This window comes from Ursus arctos, unplaced genomic scaffold (assembly GCF_023065955.2).
Source record: "Ursus arctos isolate Adak ecotype North America unplaced genomic scaffold, UrsArc2.0 scaffold_18, whole genome shotgun sequence".
NCBI classification, from domain to species: domain Eukaryota; kingdom Metazoa; phylum Chordata; class Mammalia; order Carnivora; family Ursidae; genus Ursus; species Ursus arctos.
Window position 1 is genome coordinate 10,333,557 of NW_026622852.1, and position 17,493 is coordinate 10,351,049.

Below are 17,493 nucleotides of genomic sequence, written 5' to 3' on the forward strand. Positions count from 1 at the left end.
ATTATGCAACTTTCTTTAACAAAAAGAAAACGAATCCAAATCCATAGATAAATCTTCTCTTTGATGGCAAGTGGCTGTCAAGAGCATTTTATTTAGAAAATTATTTTAAAAACCCTCCCCAAACAAAATGCATTCTTTCACATCATGGTAAAGTGACATATGTAAAAACAACAACAACAACAACAACAACAAAACTAACTGCTTTTATGGAAAAGCATTATGAAAATAGTTGTTTGAAAATATTCCTAGAATTTTTAACTTTTTTTTCTAAAAACGATCTAAATTTATAAAAATTCATACAGGTACACATAAAAAGTTCTGAAGCATAATGTCCTAACCAAAGTGTGTGTTTCGAGCGTTTGTTAGAAATATAAGATATATTTAATATAAAGTGTATTTGTTAAAATATAAAAACATGGTGTATTTAAAGGGCAGTTGATTAATTCAGGGAAGTTGGGCATTTTCTAGCCAAAATTCCAGTTAAAACTTTTGTTTAATTGATAGGATTGAAACATGAGTGTCGTGATTGACAACACAGCCAACGGTGCCCTTCTGCCACCTGCATCTCATCTTTTTTTTTTTTTTTAAGATTTTATTTATTTGAGAGGGAGAAAATGAGCATGAGTGGGAGGAGGGGAGGAGGAAGAGGGAGAAGCAGACTCCCCGCCGAGCACGGAGCCTGGACTCTCCACTCAGGGCTCAATACCAGGACCCTGGGGTCATGACCTGGGCTGAAGGCAGGTGCTTAAGCGGCCGAGCCACCCAGGTGCCCCATACCTCTCATCTTTTACCCATGTTTTGTGGGAGTGGTACAGATGGGGACTCAGAATTAGACTTCCAAACTGCAATTATCACAGAAATTTATACAACAAGATTTTTAAAATTATAAGGCATATCTCTTTCACTGAAAATCATTAATAATAACTTCTTATTGAGAATAAAAGGTCTCAGGGATATCGTAACACAAGTTTAAGCCCACTTCTCGTGGCTGATTATGCTTAGCTTCAAGCCCTCCTGTACCTTGTCCCTCCTTTGTAGAAGTGTTCTCTTGCTTGTGGTTTGGGCAGGATTTCTGCAAAAGTAGAAGTCCCTTCTACTTTCTATTCCTTATTGATTCCTCAGAATTCTGGGCAGCTGGTGGCATTCTTAGCAGCTTTCATACATGCACACACATGTGTGCACACACACACACACACACACACATTCCGTGTGCAAAGCAAGGAGGTGGTGGCAGTCAGCCATCTCGATGCAGTCTTCCCTCCACAACTTTCTGCCGGAATGTCAAGGTGAAACAAGTAACCGTGGTCAGGGCCAGAAACCAAACATCCAAACTACAGGGCCCAATCTAGATCTTAGCCCCGATCTTGCCTGAGACACAGTTACTATTTGTAGACTGCCAGCGACAGGCCCTTCAGCTCTCATTTTCTGCCTAGCCCTATACTTCTAAGAGATTGAAAGGAAAGCAAATGAGCAACCTAACCAGAGTCACTTCTTGATAGTGAAGAAAATAATTTTCCTTTAATTCCAGGTGCGCACGAACAAAAGTTGACACTAAAAGCTATGAGCGTGTTATCACTGGAAGAATTTCTTCCTTAAGAATGACATCATGTTTCAGTCAGATGTGGAACTTCAGAAACAAAACAAACGAGCAAAGGAAACAAAAGAGAGAGAGAGGGAGGCAAACCAAGAAACAGACTCTTAACTCTAGAGAACAAGCTGATGGTTACCAGAGGGGAGCTGGGTGCGGGTGGGGGAAATCCGCGACGGGGATTGAGGAGGGTGCTTGTGATGTATGGAAGTGTTGAATCTTTGTACTGTACACCTGAAACTAATTTAACACTATGTTAGCTAACTGGAATTTAAGTAAAAAGTTAAAAAAAAAAAGGACATCATAAATAGGAACTGTTTTAGTATCAGTGGGCAGTTCTGTTGTTAGGAAGTAAATATTCATTGGCCTCTAAAATTCTTTTTGTTTGAAAGGGCTTTAATATTTCAATATGTATAGAATATCTAATATTTAAAATGTTTACATTATGTCTAATAATACCCCTCAGAAATATTGAATCTTTGGGGCATCTGGGTGCCACAGTCGGTTAAGTGTCCGACACTTGATTTTGGCTCAGGTCGTGATCTTGGGGTTGTGAGGTCGAGCCCCACGGGCTCTGCGCTCAGTGGGGAATCCCTCTGTCTCTCTCCCTCTGCCCCTCCCCCCAAAAACAAATAAATAAGTAAATAAATCTTAAAAGAAATATTAAATATTTTAGAAATTAAAATAATAATTTTCCTCATTTGATTCCATTATCATTACTATAGCCAACATCTGCCTGAGGTTTACTATGTTTCAGATAGGCAAGGTCTTTTCAGGTTTTAATAGTCATTTACTCCTCACAAATCTTTAAAAGATAGGAATTATCATCCCCATTTTGTGGGGATTTATTATATTTCCCATATTCGGTATATCCATTTTACATGGTATATTTACTTTATATAGTAAATAGAAATGAAGTATATCTCTAGTTAATTTAAAGGGAAATATCTGAGGTTTTTTGCTTCCCAATTACTCAAAAGTATAAGTAAAAGGTTTACTCTTTTGGCATCTAGGCCTTATGACATTTTCCACTAATCTCCCCTCCTGACATCAGGTTCCCAAGGATCCCATTTCTCCTGAAATCCAGTTTTGAAGTCAGTCTAAATTACATAATAATATGTACATAACGAATTATATAAATAATATTCTAGTGCTCAAGTGACAGTCACCTACCTGTATCTCAGAATTTTTTGCATTCTGAAACACTTAACACTTTTCCTTAAAATGGATATGTGGAATTTTGTTTGGATTCTCTCATCTTGTTATGTTGATGATAAACACTATAGATTATCTCTGTAACAAAAGGCTTTTCTTGTCCAGAACTGTCTTTTGTTCTGTTTCTCCTGCAGCTAGATAAGCCCCACTGAGATACAACTCTCATGGCCTGGTACAGTCAAAATCCCCACGGCCAAAGATGACATGGGGTAAATTCTCCCGTGCTGGGCACGCTGAACACAGTATCATGCTGTTCTGTCGTTGTTTGCTGATATAAAAAGATGTGACGTTTTAAATAGGGAGAGAGGTGTGTTGTGAAGGGTTAGACTTTGGGAGCTTGATACAGAAGTCATTAGGTGCTCGCTCCCCCCCCCCCCCCCGTTGATTCACACTATCATTTCCACTTGTACCAACTTGACTCCTTTCTTTAATATTAAAGAGTGGGATTTTTTACTGGAATCCTTTGTTACATAGTTTGAATCACTTTTTAATATTGGAAGTTAATATTCTTTATTCCTCAAAAGGTCTGGTGAGTCTTTGAATAACTGATTTCACTGACACCCCCTACCCCCGCCGTACTATAGTATAGTATTTATACCATGAAACACGCTTGCTGTATTTACCACTATTCCTTGTTGTTCTGAAAAGATATATAATGTTGTAAGAAACTGCTTTTATCTCTCAAATGCACTGCTTTAAAAGATTTTAAATGCTTAACATTCTAAATTCTATGCAAAAAAATAGATTATTATATTCTTTTTAGTGTTATAAGAAATAATATGCGGTTTCTCTTCGTGTGCACCGAATATTAGGATTTAGTTATTAAAAGTAGCTCAAGGAAGGAGCCAAAAATAATTATGACTTGTGTTCCACCCACCATATAAAAATTTAGATGTAACTTCTCAAAAAAGTATTTTATTTTTTAAAAAAGAGGTTTGAAGGAATATCATTTATATTATTTATTCCTTTAAGAGTATCATGTACTTGAGAATTCATGACATATGTTTCTCTAAATTTAGGAAATAGGATAACTTTGGAAATGTTGAGGTTTTTATCTTTAAATATTAGAGGCCAATTCTATTGTGCCTTAACAGTGAAATCTTAATTCAGGAGCCTGCTACTGATAGAAGGGTACTTCCTTTTTTCATTCATTAAGCCTTTGTGCATGTTTTTTTTTTTTTAAAGATTTTATTTATTTATTTGATAGAGAGATAGAGACAGCCAGCGAGAGAGGGAACACAAGCAGGGGGAGTGGGAGAGGAAGAAGCAGGCTCAGAGCGGAGGAGCCTGATGTGGGGCTCGATCCCACAACGCCGGGATCACGCCCTGAGCCGAAGGCAGACGCTTAACGACTGCGCCACCCAGGCGCCCAATGTTTTTGTGCCTTTTATACATTTTAGGTCCTTATCCAACAAGAGCAAACCACCTATCACAGATTGTCTCAGTAAGATCCTAGTGGCTCTTAGTCTTAGTGCATCTTAATCTTAATGGATCTATTTAAAAATAGAACTAAAGTAATACTACAATGAAATTCAGTAGTTGACCATTTTGGGAGAGCTTTCTTACATAGATGCAATGTAGTTGAACGATGGAGAGAATGACTTTGCCTAAGATTTTTGATTACCCGAGCCTTACAACAGTTTTGGAAGTAGGCCAGAAAATGACCCTTCTTCCCATTTCGTGGAGGGAGAGAATGGAAGCCCAGAGAGATGATGTAGCATTGCCCAACAGTGCAGAACTAAGTAAGTGGCAGAGTGGGGACCGGACCAAAATAGGACTTGTGATTCCTGGTCCACCACCTGGTGAAGATGAATGAATTATAAGAGTGGAGAGAGACTTGGCATAGGAAGAAGCAGATATGATTTTATAGTTTCTGATTTTTATGTACTTTTGACACCCAGGGAAATATTTTGCGTTAGTATTAGCTGTAAGCTCACTTTGCAAGGACTCAAAGTAAGGTAGAGATGTTCCCAAACACGAAGTCGTACCGTGCTCGTTCAGTGTTGGGTGATAGAATCCTCTGGTGTATTCTGTCCTTTCGTGCCTACAGCTGTGCTCTCGCTTCTTTTTTCGAGTTGAACAAAGTGTAGTTAATAATTTATACATTAGAGTGTTAAGATTGTATTTCCCCAAATATCTTCATCCTTTCCTATAAGGTATTTTATGCTAACATATGGCTTCAACTTGTGGGGTTTTTTAAAAAATCTTTTCCAGTTATTCATTCATTCTTTCATTCATTCAAACCAGTGCTCACTGTGGGCCAGTAACATCCCTGATGATACAGAGATGATTAGGCATTGTATCTGGCAAGGAGCTCCTCAGTCTAGTAAAGATAAACACGTAGGCTAATATATTTCTGCTAAAGCAATAAGCCTTATGGTAGAACAAGCATGAGCCCCCCCCCCCCCCCCGAGAGATAGAGTAAACGTTAACAGTGCCTTTGGGTTCAAAAGAGGCTTCTTGAAAGAGATGGTGTCCGAGCTTAATATTTTAGGGCAAATAGGAATTTATTAGATGAAAAGGTGTGAATTTTCTTACTTTTACCTACAAATAATTAACCTACTTCTGTTTCTCAGACATTGTGTACATTGTTTCTTACTCTTTGTTCACCACATTATTTCATGTGCATTCAGAATTGCTCAAATATCTAGTTTCTCAAAGCTTTTCCAAATCAGACCCTTCAGATTGAATATAATTTGGAAATTCTCAGACTGTCTACCATTTTATTAATTTGTTGCTGTGGTTAGAACATTTCTTTTTCTTGTAAATAATACAACATTATATTTGAAGATGCCTTTGAAATATTTCTTTTTTTTATCTACTTTGAGGTATTTCGAAAGACTTTTTTAAAAAGGTGTGATAGTGTTCTTGGACTTAAAATTCACCAGTGGTTGCTCTAGAGGAAAAAGTCTATAAAATAAGATTAATACAGAGGTCTAACAATCCCCCAAATATAATTTATTTAGGGGGGAGAAAAACTTATACACACTTGCTTGTGTTATGTATTTTATTGTACACAGTATAATACAAGAACATTCCTCTGTTATATGAATGAGCACAATTATGCTTTTTTGTACAATATAAGAATCATGTTATTTACTCTTAAATTACAGGATTATATCAGCTCCTTTTGTTTCAAACCAATTGTTTCTTCAGGTGGATTGAAAATTTTACTAACTCAGCTCATTTTGAAATATCTTGCTCATATATCCATCTGTCGTGTGTCTTAAGATTGAAATTTAGGTCAGATTACAACGTGAATTTAACTTCACAAAGAAAATAAGTGTGCCATCTTTAAAAATTGCATTCTAAATTTTAAACACAATAGATCAAAGTACATCTCATTTAAATATATACTCTGGAAAAGAAGTCTCAATTATTTTTTCCCAAACTTTCTTAAAATAGTCCCTGTTCTCAATGTAGAATGTGAGGGTTAGCTTTATTATTTTAAAGAAAGATGAAAAGTTGTTTATTTTAAAATTTTAATGATTTTGCTTTCCAATTATGGAAATTCTTCTTTGGGGACATCTTTATTTGAATTGTATGTGACATTATATTTATTTCTTAAGGCTATGATTAAAAGTTTCATGGATGTCTACCAGCTTGCAAGCGCTAGAATTGCTACATTAGAGAAGGAAATGACATCTCATCGAAGCCACATTGCAACGTTGAAATCAGAACTTCACACAGCTTGCTTACGTGAAAATCAAAGTTTACAATCAGTAAGTCCTGCAACATTGTTTTTCTTCTTTGTGTCTGGGGTCACGTTTACATTCATGTTTTTACTGCTCGTAAGATCACTCTACCAGTATATATAATTTAGGGTAAATGATCAATCAAGCAATGCAGAATTGTTAGTGTGGAGAAAATTTTGAAGAAAGAAAGGCAATTAATTTTTCCATTGTATCATGTATAAAGATATGCACACTGTTATCAGTGCTCAAACACTACATCGAGATTCCTTTGTGTTTGGCAGCGCAGCTGACAGTTGGATTTGGCAGTGTGCGTAGTGAAAGCTCGCAACTGTCTGAAGATTCAGTGTGTCCCATTAAGACAGAATATTATTAATTATGCGTATAACCAAAATGGTAATTAGAACATGTGATTATTCTCTGTAGAACACTAGACTTATCCATAATACATGCCTAGCTAAAGATGCATGTTGTGATTCATCCATATGATTAAAATTCAGTTTCAGCAGTCATTTTATGTCTTAAAATTTTAGCCGATGATGAAATTTGGGCTCATTTAAGACTAAACAAAATTTTCTCCATTTGAAATATGTGTTTGGGGAGTATCAAAAAATTAATAAAGGAATAAAATAAACATTGAAAACTTTTTTTTCTCCAATGGCAAATACATCAACAGTGAGATTCAGAAGGTTACCAATCACTGGAATGCCTTTTTTCCTTTTTTGGCTTGATTTTAATGGCTCGGGGTGACTTGTAAGGCGAAACAGTATCATTTTTTTTAGACCAAATGCAGCATTTTATTTAAAAACAAAAACAAAAACTCCGTACACCAGTGCCCCAGTAACCTAATCAATAAATTCCACATTTTGGAAATCTAAGTCTTTTTTTAAATTTTTTTAATGTTTTTACCATTTGGCTATTAACCCTTTTCCATCTATACATTCAACAGAAGAAGACTTAGCACAAATAGCTACGTGGCTATGGGTTGGTTCTTTAGCCCCACCAGATCTCAGTTCAAGTGTTTGCATCCCAATGAAACCTTTGTGACCGTGGTATTTAAAATTGCAGCTACCAACCATCCCCCACCCCGGAACTCTCTGTCTCATTCTCACCCCATATCGCATGTCTACCTTACACCTTCCTTGCTTTCTTTCACGATAGCAACTAATTCTTGATTGACAGAAATTGCATTGTATTTATTTGCTTTTGTCTGTTCCCTACCCTCATAGAATATAAATTCCATAGAGACAAGCAATTTGGGGTATTTCTTCTCTGCTCTGAAGGTGCTCTAGAGGCAAGAACAGTCTTGCCCACAGTAGGTGCTTAACTAATGTTCCATGAGTGAAACTGCTAGCACTTCTTCCAAAAAATGACCAGATCGGTTATTTGGGACCTGAGATGTTGAGTTCAATTTTTAAAAAATGACTTTGTTAATTTCTTAATGAGAGAGTAGTAAATTTTGATCTCCACCAAAATAAATTAAAATGAAGAGGAAACTTATTTAAAAATACAAGCATTTTAAATGTATTCTAGCCTTTCTCTGAAACAGACTCACATTTATTCCTGTGAACTCTCTGGTCCCGTCAATTAGTATTTCATTATACTGTTTAGGTTGTGTCAGCTTTGTTGGGTCATACTATTATTTATTGTTCGTTACTGTTATTCATATAAAAGTAATTACTTGTATTTTAAGAAGGGCCACACTTGATAAGGTGGGATTGTTTCCCCCTGGGTTCAAAAAATTTTTTTTATCAATTATTGTTCTACTAATGTCTTAATGAAAGTGTGCCTCACTGACTGTCATCATAAAACTCTACTCCTCAACCTTTCCCCTCTTGAAAAACCTGTAAGGGTATGCTCACCATCTTATTTGTACGAGGTGGTTCACCCTGGCAGTGATTCTCAAAAGGGGACGTGTGTAATGTGAAAAACCATTTAGGAGGTGATGATGTGTCCTTCTAGGAGAATGCTGCCCAATCCCATGTCCCTACGGGGTGTTTACTCTCTGGTCTCTTTCCTTAGCGAGAATTACTATTTTTGAAACAGTAATAAGTTGGTATAGTAATTTTATTTTTCAAGACATTTGTGTATGCATTTTCAAACTTGAGCTCCTTAAGAACTGTCTGAGGGAGGTGGAAGAGCCTCAGTCTTTGTATTTCATAGATGAGAGGTGATTCAGTTTGGTAGATAGGAGCATAGGCTTTGGAATTATGTCCATTGGGAATATAATCAAGTGTAAATCACAGAAAACTGACTAATGTGACTTAAGGAAATTCAGGTTGTTTGTTTTTGCTTTTTTTTTTTTTTTCCTCACATAACAAGAAGTCTAGGTCTAGGTGACAGTTGTCCTGTGGCTGTTGGTGGTTCAGATTCTCTGTGATTTATCTGCTACTCCCTCATTATCCTAAGATAGCAGCCAGCTCTAGGATTTATAATTGCATTCAAGTCAGAAGGATGCGATGGCCCAGCAATATCTGCTTTATGTATATAATAAAGCCTTGGAAGGTTTTTCTTTTAAAAACAATTTAAATACATTTTATATGGATTTATTTAAATATTTATGAATTTTAATATAAATTTAATAGATAATAAATATTAAATATATTTAAGTATTTATATATATAAAAAAGGAAAAGCCTTCTAAGGAAGCTCTAAACATATTTCCACTTATATCCCGTTGGCTGGAAATGGGTCACATGGCCACTCTGAGCTATAACGTAATGAGTCAAGGGACAAGGGAATGAGGAATCAATAGTGTGTGCCAAAGAAGTCAATAAATCTGGATTTAATTTCAATTCTGTCAACTGCTAATTGTGTGGCTAAGTAGGGTTTTCATCTGTAAAATGGGGTAATGATCCTACTCCCTAACAGGGATGCTGGCAGCTCTAGTGAGAAGTATTGAAGCACTTTGGGCTTTGCTTTGCACTTAGTGAGTAGTCAGTCCAAAAAAAAAAGTTAGCTATTATTTTTATCACCATTATCTTGATAGAAAGTAATTGGATTGCACCACAGGAAAAGATTATTTACTAACCTACCATCTTCAGTTGCAAACCCTGTCATTTTGCTCTGCCTCCTACTGTAGCCTCGAGCTTGTAATTCCTCCTCTGTGATTACCGTCAGTATATCCCGGTGACGGAACTCTCTGCCCTTTCTGCAGCCTCTTTCCCCCCCTTTCATTGACACATTCTTGAAAAGTAGTCTACTTGCTTCTTCTGTATGCTCATCTCCCATTCATTCCTCAGCTTTGCTGCTATCTGGTTTCTGAGTCCATCATTCCACTGAAACTATTTTCTCAAAGGTCACAAATAATTTTCTGCCTGCTCCCCATTCATTAGTTCCTTCTCATGCCTTTTAATCTTTCAGCAACGTATGAAGCTTTTAACTACTTTCTTCTTCCAACGCTCACCTCCTTTGTTTCACTCGTTATTGACTTTTCCTTCTTTGGCTCTCTGGCCTCTACTCGAGCTCTGCTTTCTTTGTATTATTGCTTCTTAATTCTTTTCTTTATCCATTAGTTCAATATTTATTCAGCATCTCCTCTAGAGCAGGCACAATTCTGGTCCAAGGGACATTGTGTGACCCAAAACAGACAATCCTTGTTCTTGTGAACTTAAAATCTAAGAATGGAAGAAATTATTTCCATATAATCACACGAATGTGTAATTACCAGGATAAGTGCTCTGAAAGAAAAGAACTGAAGCATATAAGAGTTTTTTAAACAAATGAGCGTACCCTAGACTAAGGTATCAGCAAAGCCTTTTCAGGGTCAGTGATGCTTGAGCTGGTATCTGAAGACTGGATAGGAGTTATGCAGAAGGGGAGTAGTGTCCCAGATCAGGAGGAGGAAAACAGGAACATCTACAAAGTCTCCGTGAGGGAAAGAAGAAATTGAGAAGTACCGGTGTGGCTAGAATAAAGAGAGCAAAGGCAAGAGTGGCCTGAATGAGATAAGATGGTGTAGAGAGAAGGACAGAAGTCTGACTTTGTTGTCCTGGTTTTAAGAGCAAGGGAAAAGGCATTGGAAAACTTTAAAGGAGTGACTTGCTCAGATTTGGTTTTTAAAAAAGATCACTTTGGCTGTAGTGTGAAGGAACAATTGGATGTGAAGAACAAGAGAAAGGGGTAGTCAGATAATTCCTGGACTTTTTCCTTTTGGAAATAGATCAATGATCTCATTTACTGAGAGAGAAACGATGGAATAGGAGGGAATATTATGAGTTTAGCTTTGAGTATGTTGAGTTTGAGGTATCTCTTAGACGTCCAACTGGAGATACCAAAAAGACTGCTTGATAGGGAATTTAAGCAAGATGCCAGCTTGGAGGTATGCATTTTAGGTCATTGTCACATAGATAGGACTTGAGGCTGTTCACAAGGGTGAGACTATGTAGGGACAGTTTATAGAGTAAGAAGAGAAAAAGGCCTAGGAAGGAAGCCTGAAAAACTCCAACATACAATGCTTGAGAAGGAGAAGATAAGGTTGGAAAGGAGACTGTGAAGGAACAGGCAAAGAGGTCCAAGGAAAACCAAAAAGGTGTGATGCCATGAGAATAGACTGTTTAAAGAAGGGTGACGTATCAATAGTGTCTGTGCTGCTGAAGATCGAGCGAAAGGAGGATTAAAAATGGCCTCTGGATTTAATGCACGGAGGCCCTTGGTAACCTTAGCAAAGGCTCTTTCAGCAAGAGGAGGAGAGATGAGTGAGAGTTGACCAAAAAAGAAAAAAAGACAGTGGATTTAAATCTCACGGATTTAGCTGTTAAGTGGGAGACAGGAATGGAGTATTCAGGGGGCGTTCGAGGAGATCTGTCCTAAGAGGGGAGTGAATTAACCACGTTTCAATATCGTCTTAAATCTAGGCCTCCAGATCGGCCATGTTCACCATACTGTCCACTTTTATTGTTTCAGGTTTCACCTTTTTATACTCTAGGTATTTTTTGACTAGTATTTGCATGATATCTGTTTTTCCATTTTTTTTCTTTTAACCTACCTGTGTTTATATTTATAGTGGGTTTCCTGGAGAAAGATATAGTTTGGTTTTGTTTTTTCTATCCATTTGATAGTCTCCAGCTTTTAATTGGGTGATTAGACCACATACATTTAATATGATTATTGATATTTTTGGATTTTTACCATTTTATTTGTTTTATGGGGCCAAATGCGAGAAGACATGGTCTCTGCTCTTGTGCGTTCCTCCTCTAACAAAGGAAACAAACACATAAGCAAATCAGAAAAATAGGCATGTGTAAAGCCTGGGGAGCACTGATGAGGGAGAATTCATTCTGCCCAACATCGTCAGTAAAAGATGAGCTGTTTGTAGGAGCCTTTGAAGAATGTGTAGCAATTTGACACCTTGTTAAGGGGGAAGACCAATAAAAATTGCTATATTATTTTGATTTGAGGAATAGGCCTTATGGGTAGTACATATGTTTAATGAATTAAATGATATGAGTGGTATTTTTTTGTATATTAGAAAATGTATCGTTGCTTCAGCTCCATTCTCCCTCTCAATTAAAGACAGCCAACCCACCCAAACAGCCTGTACCCACTGGAGCCCAACACTGCTTACAACAGTCACTCCAAACCCCATCTTCATACGTTCCCAATCCATTCTTGCACCGTCCAGTCCTTGCCTTGTAGTCTGTAATCTGATTTGATTCTGCCTCTGGCCATTTTGCTGTTCATGTTCTCGTTTGGTCTCTCTAGTATTTGCTATTTAGGCCATTCTCAAAACTCTAGCTGTCTATTCTGATACCCACCCAGCCTACCATCACCTCCTCCCCATGGCCCTCATCTAAGCTTTAGAGTCAAGCAGGCCTGAACGTGCATCCTGTCTGCGGTATTATCCATATAATACTCTAAGCCTCTGTGTCTGTATTCGTAACAGGTAGACATGGTGGCCTACGTTGTAGGGTTGGGTTTAAGGATTAAAGACACTGTCTGGCGTACTAGTAGACACTCAATAAATTTTACAATAAGGTTTTTTTTTAATAAATCAAATCAAAACATTTTCTGATAGTTACCATATATTTCCCACAGCTAAGCTATACATATAGTTTTAAAAATATATGTAACCATGAGGAAATCTTTTGATGAGTAAGCAAAAGAACTGAAACAACCCTTAAATCAGTGCTCATACTAAGTACAGTATTGATGATGGCTGCCGTTATCACTTACATAAGGAACCGAGGGTAGTCAGCGTGCGTTCATTCACCATCTTTTTCTGCCATTTAACTATCTCAGAGTGAAAAATAAATATTCATTATTAATAAAAAACTTAATATATCATGGTGTTGTAATGCATAGAAAGAGATTGATCATATTGTAGACGTGAATAGTCATCTTTAAAAACCTTGTCCTTCTTAAGGTGAAATTTTCATTTTTTGTTTGGCAACAGATAATAACAATGCTGGAGTGCATCTAAGAGTTCTCATCAATTGTACACTTGCCAGTATTTTAACATTTTCAGTATGTTGGTCTTTGACCCATTAACTTAGCGCTGCTCTAGAGCTTTTATCTTTAGTAATAGTAACCAGAAAGGGCTTCCAGTGAAGAGCTTTTGAGTCACAGGCAGCCCAGTAGAGAACAGTGCAGCAGTCAGGACCAATTACTTGCGGGTGTTTGGAGACCGGCACACCCACAGCTGGGGAGAAACGCATGATATTTCAATCTGGGAAACGTGAAATGCCAAACCCAAATACTTTGCTGCGAGTTACGACGCTGCAAGCCACAGTATTGATTTGCCTCATTTCCGCGGTATGTTTAAGCAGTATGTTTTTAATTCTATGCTACTTTTTTTTCTTTAAGATCTATTTATTTGTTTGGGAGAGAGAAATAGAGCACACAGGAGAAGGAGGGGCAGAGGGAGAGAGAGTCCCAAGCAGACTCTGCGCTGAGCATGGAGCCTGACGCAGGGCTGAATCCCATGACCCCGAGATCACAGCCTGAGCCAAAACCAAGAGTTGGCCGCTTAACCAACTGCACCACCCAGGCGCCCCAATAGTATGAGAAAATAACAAATTACGAATCAGAACATTCCAGTTAGTATCTTCGCAGGGAAGATATCTTTGCATATTGTTCAAATTATGTCAGATTTGATAGTTGTCAAGTGGTATCATATTGTTAATAAAGGCCAAAGACTTAGATATTTTGGTTCAGTTAAGATCAAAATAAAAAGTAAGAATCCCGTCTCTTAAGTTTTCAAATAATGTTTTGTCACATTTGTTTTCATTACATTTTCTTGAGAGAGGAAGGATTATTTTTCAGTATTATTAGTATTGTGTGGATTGAGAAGCCGACAATTTAAGTTACTTACTCTAGTTAAGTTGCTTTTGTAAACTTTCAAACACTTCATCCCAGTTGATTCAAGATGTTTATTATTGAGATTTTTAACTATTCAAGAAAAAAATTTTTTTAAGTGAGCCCTAAGCCATGACTTAATTTGAGAGAGAGACTGTACAGTACAGTGAAGCCCAGCTATGGAGTCTTGCTGCCAGGTTTTTAATTAGAACCTAACAGGTTAGAAGCCATGGCCTCTGCTTCTGTGTTTGGTGCTTTCCTATGAGAATGAAGTGTGGATTAAGACAAATCTCGGGGTGCGTGAGTGGTTCAGTCGGTTAAGCGTCTGTCTTCGGCTTGGGTCATGATCCCAGAGTCCTGGGATCAAGCCTCACATCAGGCTCCTTGCTCCACAGGGAGTCTGCTTCTCCTTCTGCCTGCTGCTCCCCCTGCTTGTGCTCTCTCTCTCTGTCAAATAAATAAATGAAGTCTTAAAAAAAGGACAAATCTTTACCGTCATAGCACTTCAAGTGTAGTGGAAAATACGCTATAATACAAATAATTGAAAAGAATGATGTTGAAATCGAATCACAGAGGGCTGTGAGAACACAGAGCCTGGGGACCTGATGTAGGCTTGGGATGTCCCACCCGAGGAATTGAAATCTTAGTTAAAAACATGAAGACTAAGTAGGAGGTCACCTCACACTGTCAGAATAGCTAAAACCAAAAACACGAGAAACAACATGTGTTGGTAAGGATGTGGGGAAAAGGAACCCTCACGCACTCTTGGTGGGAAAGCAAACCAGTACAGCCACTCTGGAAAACAGTATGGAGCGCCCTCAAAAAGTTAAAAACAGAAGTACCCTATGATCCAGTAACTGTACTAGAGGGCATTCACCCAAAGAATATGAAAACACGAATTCAAAAATGTATGTGCACCCCTGTGTTTATTGCAGCATTATTTCCAATAGCCAAATTATGGATGGAGCCCAAGTGTCCAGTGATAGATGAGTGGATAAAGATGTGGTATGTAGATACGATGGAATATTACTCAGCCATAAAAAGAAAGAAATCTTGTCATTCACAACAACATGGATGGATCTAGAAAGAGTATAATGCTAAGCGAGATAAGTCAGAGAAAGATAAATACCATCTGATTTCACTCATATGTGAAATTTAAGAAACAAAACAAAGACAAATAAAAAGGGACAAACCAACGACTAGACTCCCAACTATAGAGAACAAACTGATGGTGACCAGAGGGAGGTTGGTAAGGGGATGGGTGAAGTGGGTATAGGGGTTTAAGAGGACACTTATCATGAGCACTGAGTAATGTAGAGAACATAGGTGTACAATTTAGTGTACACCTGAAACTAACATAACACTCTATTTAACTACACTGGAATTAAAGAACTTAATCAAAAAGTTAGGAGTTGACAGGGGAAAGCAGGGGATGCTCAAGGAATGGAAGGCCGTCTGTGTGACTGGAGCAAAGCCAATGGGATGGACGGATGAGATGGAGGAGGGGCCACATCCGTGTGGCCGTGAGCGTGATTCTTGGCGGGCTGGGCTCTCTGACTGTGATGTCTCCGACGGCTGCGTGGCAAACATCTATTGCCTTTGCTCTATGTATTTACTTTTCCCAACTCCAAATTTCATTTTTGCTAGTTGTTCTCAAAGGTCACTGACATTCGATGCCATAACAACTCTCATTGTACCCTTTGCTAACTACTGCCTTACTTAGATGCTCATTAAATTCTCCCATATTTTTATCACGAGCTCCAGCTCCGGCCTCTGAATACTAACAGAGCTAAATAAGGGAAACCTTAAATATCAATAGGTGGGACAGCCCAGTCAACATGCAGACATTTTCCTTTGATCCTTGACATACATCGCCAAACTTTCAAAGGTTTCTTATATTCCAGAAACTCAAGCTTTGGTTGGTGTAGGAGATAGGGACCCCAAGTTAATAATGCATATTCGATTGGCCACACACCTCCTTTCTAGTCTTTTAGTTTTGTATAATGCAGTTTAAAAAGAGCTACGTTCATGACGAATGATGTCTGGGTAGTGACTGTAGAGGCATAATATCCTAAATTTTATATGTATGTTAATATATAAGTATAATACACTTAATTATGTAAATATAGAACTTCTATATCTATAATAATATATAGACACTTTATGTTAGATTAGATTTTATATGTAAGTATAAATATAAAAATATATTTATCTATAGTAAATACAACATATTTATATAGTTCTATTCCTCAATGATGAAATACTGCGAGGGTGGAGCACGGAGTGGCAGGAAGGAAAGTTTCAATGATTGTCATCAGTTGTCATCAATCAATGATTAGGTTGTAGAAAATACAGATGGTAATTCGACAGTCTAATGCTCTGATTATTTATACTGGTTGTTCAAAGAACAGTGGCAAGTAAATATGCTTGCGAGTATTGCTCTTACACTTTTCTCTTTCTTACAAAATTGGGTTCTTTGAGGGCTTTAGCTGCCTGTTAGAGTCTCAGAAATCTCCACTTCAGTTTTCTGCAAACACCTGACACTCACGGAGGTCCCAGACTGAACATGCTCTTCACCTTTGCCACTCCCCATTTTCCCAGATTCTCCATTCCCTACGTTCCTTATCTCTGACGTCACTATCCACCTTGCAGCCCAAGGCAGAAGCCTTAACATGTGTCCCACTTTTTGTCCACCACCAACATTTAATCACTGGCTAAGTCTCCCTGTTTCTACCACCACAGATCTCCTAGATCCATTCTCACCTTTCTACCGTTGTGATCACAGTAACTTTTCTTTGGGCTATTGCAATGGTCTTCCAGTGAGTTTCCCCATATGTAGTTTTCCCCTTCGGTCTTGTCTGCCACGTTAGTCCAGGCGTTATCTTTCTCACACGCAGATATGGACAGGCCATAGCTTGACTCAAAACATATTTTGGCTCTAAACTTTCTTCATGATAAAGTAAAAATTCTTTATCATCGACATTCAGGTATATGCTGACTCCATCTGGCTTTCAGGTTCATCTCCCAGTTGGCAGAAGTATGGGTTCCCTTTGTTATGCTCATTCGTCACTGCATTTATCTGAACACTATATAGCACTCTGGCTTATGTAATCAATTAGTTGGGTAGGTATTACCATATTGTGAGTCCGTGAGATCATGTCTTGTTTATTTTTTAAAATTCATTATAATGATCTGACTTAGGAAGGGCCAGTTGATTTCAATTGAAATAATTGGAAGAATACTCCTTCAGTAATATTGATTCAATACATACTTGCTATAGAACATATGTACTTTGCACAAACCATAATTCCCCCCCGATTTTTCCCAAACAAAATTTTCTGAAATTAATTCTCATCATACTGTGTTTCATATGCTTCTCTAGCAAACACTTCATGAGAATGAATAGAATAATTTACACATTATTGTATCTATGATAAAATTTTAAGTAGATACTTTCAAATAATATAAATTGTACATTTCTTTTCCTATTCACAAACAAAAACAAAGACCCAAACTTATTTGCGACAAAGAACATTCTTTTCAGCATACCGCTTAAATAATTCTAAACCTTGTCAAATTTTTTTGGGACCCCTGCTTCTGTATGTTTACCCACATACACAGAAATTGACCAGTTTTTAATACCTTTTACTCACATGGTGGGTACTCAGTAAATGTTTGTTGATAACAGTGGTATACTAAATT

General features: G+C 37.6%; 1 protein-coding gene across 3 annotated transcripts in view; it reads left to right on the plus strand.

Annotated features, from left to right (window-relative positions):
* Nucleotides 1-17,493, plus strand: part of CCDC171 (coiled-coil domain containing 171) — a 300,691-nt gene that overhangs the window by 251,457 nt on the left and 31,741 nt on the right. For all 3 annotated transcript variants that reach the window (XM_048223031.2, XM_057313447.1, XM_026506501.4), the window contains one exon: nucleotides 6,373-6,525. In XM_048223031.2, the coding sequence (XP_048078988.1) occupies nucleotides 6,373-6,525 (153 nt within the window). The remainder of the gene's footprint in view (nucleotides 1-6,372; nucleotides 6,526-17,493) is intronic.